A 4,554-nucleotide genomic window follows, 5' to 3' on the forward strand; every position below is an offset into this window, starting at 1 on the left:
TACGCTGGACTTATGATACCCACCTGATTTTTGTGCCTATTTGAAGCGGAATCAGTGCCCCCAATGCGGGGGAAGAGAACTAAATTTGACGTAAATTGCAAATGGCCGCTTAATCATTATTGGTTGTCATCACCAGTATTAGTTCCAAGTACTCTCACTACTGCTATCAGCGTCAGTATGACGATTTTCAAACATCATTTTATGTCAGATTTAGTTCTCTTCTTCCGCATTGGGGGCGCTGATTCCGCTTCAAATGGGCACAAAAAAAAGCTGTCATTTGAAAGGGTATCATAAGTCTAGCGTACTTGTATAATTATTGAGGTCAGTGGCGATTACCCATAAAGTTAATATACCTAGCGGAATAGAGAAACAAAGGCCTGAGTAAGAGGGATGTCACTATCAGTAACACTGCGTGGTAAAAAGAGACGTGTGATACTCATGTATCACTAGAGTGCTGCTGTCATCAGCAGCACTCTTTTTTTGACGTCCAGTCGGCACGTGCCGCACGTTGACAATTTAATCTCATAGAAATCATGTTCAATCATGCTTTTGTAAGTGTATACGTACACAATATGTTTTTACACACAGATGAAACCAATTTCGGTTTCGTTTGACAGCTCGAGATTGTTGCTCTATTTCGCTAGGTATATTAACTTTATGCGATTACCGGAAGACAGTGAATCAGAATGGAATCAGATATTATACAAATGTCAAAATGTAGGTACTACAGATAAACACTTCCCGGAAGGTGTCCCTTTCTAAGGGGGATATTAGATTATCATATACAGGGTGTAACAGAAACAAGTGATAATACTTTAGGGTGTGTACGTGTTCCTTGTAGAGAGTTCACTGTGAAAGTAGCAGCGCTGAAAGACCAAAATTTTTTTTCACTTTTGTATGGGGATACCCGTGACGCTCGGGCCCTTGCCCATACAAAAGTGAAGAAAAATGTTCGTCTTTCAGAGCTGCTACTTTCACAGTGAACTCTCTACAAGGAACATGTACACACCCTAAAGTATTATCACTAGTTTTTGTTACACACTGTATATTGGATCCGAGATCATTGAGTCAATGATATTGGTTAATGTATTATAGACATATGATTCATTTCTTCCTTGATCATAGATTTTTGACATTTATTGAGAGATTGGATCCAATACGGTCATAGAAATAGGTGTTGCCAGTTTTTTAATATAAAAAGAGTTTTTAATTTCTTGTTCGTTAATATGTTTCAAATAATGTAATGTAATTATTTTTCTAATTATATACTTGGATAATCTTGCTGAAATAACAAAAAACAAGCCATATTAAAAATGACGATGTCTTTTGACAAATCGAATTCTCTGAGATCTAGTAACCCTGACGTCAATACCTGTCAGCGTTAGCGCTCTCCATTGGCTATTGAAACTACATATGACGTAAAATTGGATCAATGAAATATGATAATGTAATATGCAGATATGATCAAAATATGATCATATATATGATCATAGAAATGATCATATATAAATGATAATGTAATACCCCCCTTAGGAATACTTCCTGAAAACTTCCAAACTTGGAAGTTGTCAAATTAAATGACTTGCAGAATATTCCTACCATAAAAATATTAAATATATAGAAGAGATGAATGTACGTAAAACCTAAACAATTTACCTAAGTAAAAAATAAAAAAAATCACAAAAGGTACCATTTTATTGTTTTATCCAGATGAACAAAGAGAATATTATAATCACTGCAGATGAACATAGAGATGAACCGTGAACGAATGAGTTTATGTAGTTTATACTCTAAATTATAGGTTACCATACCGTAGTTACTCTATGGTCTATACATGGGTATTTGCCCACAGATATAATGACTACTACGTATATTTGCCCAGATAAAGTGATGATAATAATTAGCGTAGGTCTCTACCATAGGTAGTCTCTACTGTATGTATTTGAAAATCTCAAACTACATAAACAATCGTGTCGTCGCTAGCGAGTTTATATGACTCATGGTACGGTTTTTATTGAAAACTATATCGACGCACGTTTGCCCGCTATCGAGTACGGTAAAATTGTATACTTTTTCGATAGCAACTGCATGACTGCGACTCGCAAGACGTAGCGCGTAGGCAACACGGTCGGTAGCTGTCTCGTTCTCGCGTAGGGCACACCGCACAAGCTAAGCGTCGAACGCCGCTCCCCCCACCCCGCACGGCGGCAGGCTGCCTGTTAGCTGATTTTCATAAACAGTTGCGCGCAGACAGTAATAGTGAGCGAACGTTGCGTCATTACGCTTTTTTACGAGTTTACTCGCGACAGCTAAAACAATATATTTCTCAGTATAACTGTTATAAAGTGAACTCTAAATATGCCCCGACCGATATCCAAGATATGGGATCATTTCGAACTCATAAACACGGATGGCAAGAAAACGGCACGGTGTAACTTTTGCAGAAAACATTTGGGGAATAATGCGACAAAATTGAGGCAACATTTAGAAAACAGCTGTAAACAGTGCCCGAATGATTTTAAAGTAGCCTTTGAAGATATACCTAGAGGAGATACATCACAAGCGGCGTCACATTTCCTTTCAGTGTCTTCCTCGCAGCTGGCCCACAGCCCGATATTTGTGCCGACGCCAAGTTCAGCGAACGATTCACTCTCGCCGTGTTCCTTTTCTCGAGCCTTGCAACATGACCAACAATCAAATGGACCCCCAGATAATACTTGTATGACTCCAGAAAAAAATAAAGAAATAGACCTTTGTTTCGCACGAGCCATTTATGCAACAGGTACGCCATTTAATCTTTTAGAATCCAGTTTTTGGCAAAAAGCAATCGCCGCTCTTAATCCCACGTACACGGTCCCTTCGAGAAACTCGATCAGTACTAGTCTATTAGATTCTGAGTACGAACGTGTACGAAAAGGAACATTAGAAATTATCAATCGAGCAGAAGCTCTTGTTCTGGTGATGGACGGCTGGACTGATATAAATGGTAAAGGTACCGTCAAATTCATAGTGACCACGCCTAAACCGTTTTTTTATAAAAGCGTATACCCTGGTAGTAACCGTGAAAATGCTGTTTATTTATTTACACAAATGAAAGCTTTGATAGATGAAATTGGTCCATCAAAATTTGTCGCAGTGGTTACCGATAATACGATTACAATGAAGGCGACGTGGAGAATGGTTGAAGCGGAGTATGAACATATATTTGCAGTGGGATGCGCGTCACATACGTTGAATTTACTATTAAGAGACATTGTTAAGATACAAAAAATTAAAGACTGCATTGATATAGTTACCAAAATCATAAAGTACATTAAAAAGCGGCATGTAGAATTAACTTATTTTGAAAAGATACAAACAGAAAAGTATGGAAATAATAAGAAAACTTTAAAACTGACAGGACAAACGCGTTCGGGAGGTAATTATATAACCATGATGGAATCATTGCTTTGCAACCGCGAGGCACTCAAAGCTACTGTAACATGTCAGGAAATAAATTTTGATAGAGAGTTAACGCAACATATACTTACAGAAGACTTATGGATCAGTGTCAATGCATTGCATAATATTTTAAAACCTATTTTCGTGGCTACCACGAATCTAGAATCGAACGAAGCTCTTTTATCGCAAGTGCCAGAGATGTTTGAATATATCAGAGAAAATGTATATAATGCTTTGAGTACTTGTGAATTAATAGATAACGAAGTGGAAAGGCTAATTATAGAATTAATCGGAAATAAACAACATTTGGTCGAGAAGCCAATTCACTATGCTGCCAATATTTTAGACCCAAAATTCATGGGATTAAAACTAACACCTGCGAAAGTAGCGAAAGGCCAAGAATTTATTCATCGATACGCCGAAATACAACATAAAAATGCTGGGAAAGTAATGGCAAACTTAGCTGAATACCGATCAAGAAGTGGTTTTTATAGTCAAGTGGGTATCTGGGCTGCTTCTGATCAAGTCGAAGCGAGAACTTGGTGGAAGGGTCTCTGCGATTGTCAAATATTAGCGTCCATTGCAATACAATTATTATCTATACCTCCGTCATCTGCTGCCAGTGAACGCAATTGGTCACTTTTTGGGAACACGTCAACTTGTCCCAGAAACATCATTACTACTGACAGGCTCCAGAAGCTGATTACAGTAAGATCTAACATTAGACTATTATCTGATAATCCAAATGATAACGTTTATATGGCAGATGATGAAGAATATGTTAGTTCAAACAGCCATTCTGAAGACGAAGGAGAAGGAGAAAGTGTTGTCCAAGAGCAAGACAACATTCCTAAAGTAGAGGAAGACAATGAGCAGGAAATAATGGTACAATATTTTTAACCGAGTTCCAAAAAGGAGGAGCTTGTGTATTATGTTAGTCTGTTTTTTTTAATACTTAAGACCCAGTTTCATCAAGCAATGTTAAATAAATAACGGCTTGTTAAATCAGTTAACGGCCTGTTAGAGCTATCGAGCGTTCCACCATACGCTAATGTCATGTCAAATCGCCTAACACGGTGTTAAATTTTAATTCCTGCTGGGGAGGTCCGTTAA

General features: G+C 37.8%; 1 protein-coding gene across 1 annotated transcript; it reads left to right on the forward strand.

Annotated features, from left to right (window-relative positions):
- Positions 1-2,287: 2,287 nt before the first annotated feature.
- On the forward strand, positions 2,288-4,341 carry LOC121734420. The gene has a single exon (XM_042125031.1). The coding sequence runs from the start codon at positions 2,359-2,361 to the stop codon at positions 4,339-4,341; it is 1,983 nt and encodes a 660-aa protein (XP_041980965.1). The 5' UTR covers positions 2,288-2,358.
- Positions 4,342-4,554: the final 213 nt, after the last annotated feature.

The sequence above is a fragment of the Aricia agestis genome, chromosome 15 (assembly GCF_905147365.1).
Source record: "Aricia agestis chromosome 15, ilAriAges1.1, whole genome shotgun sequence".
NCBI lineage: Eukaryota > Metazoa > Arthropoda > Insecta > Lepidoptera > Lycaenidae > Aricia > Aricia agestis.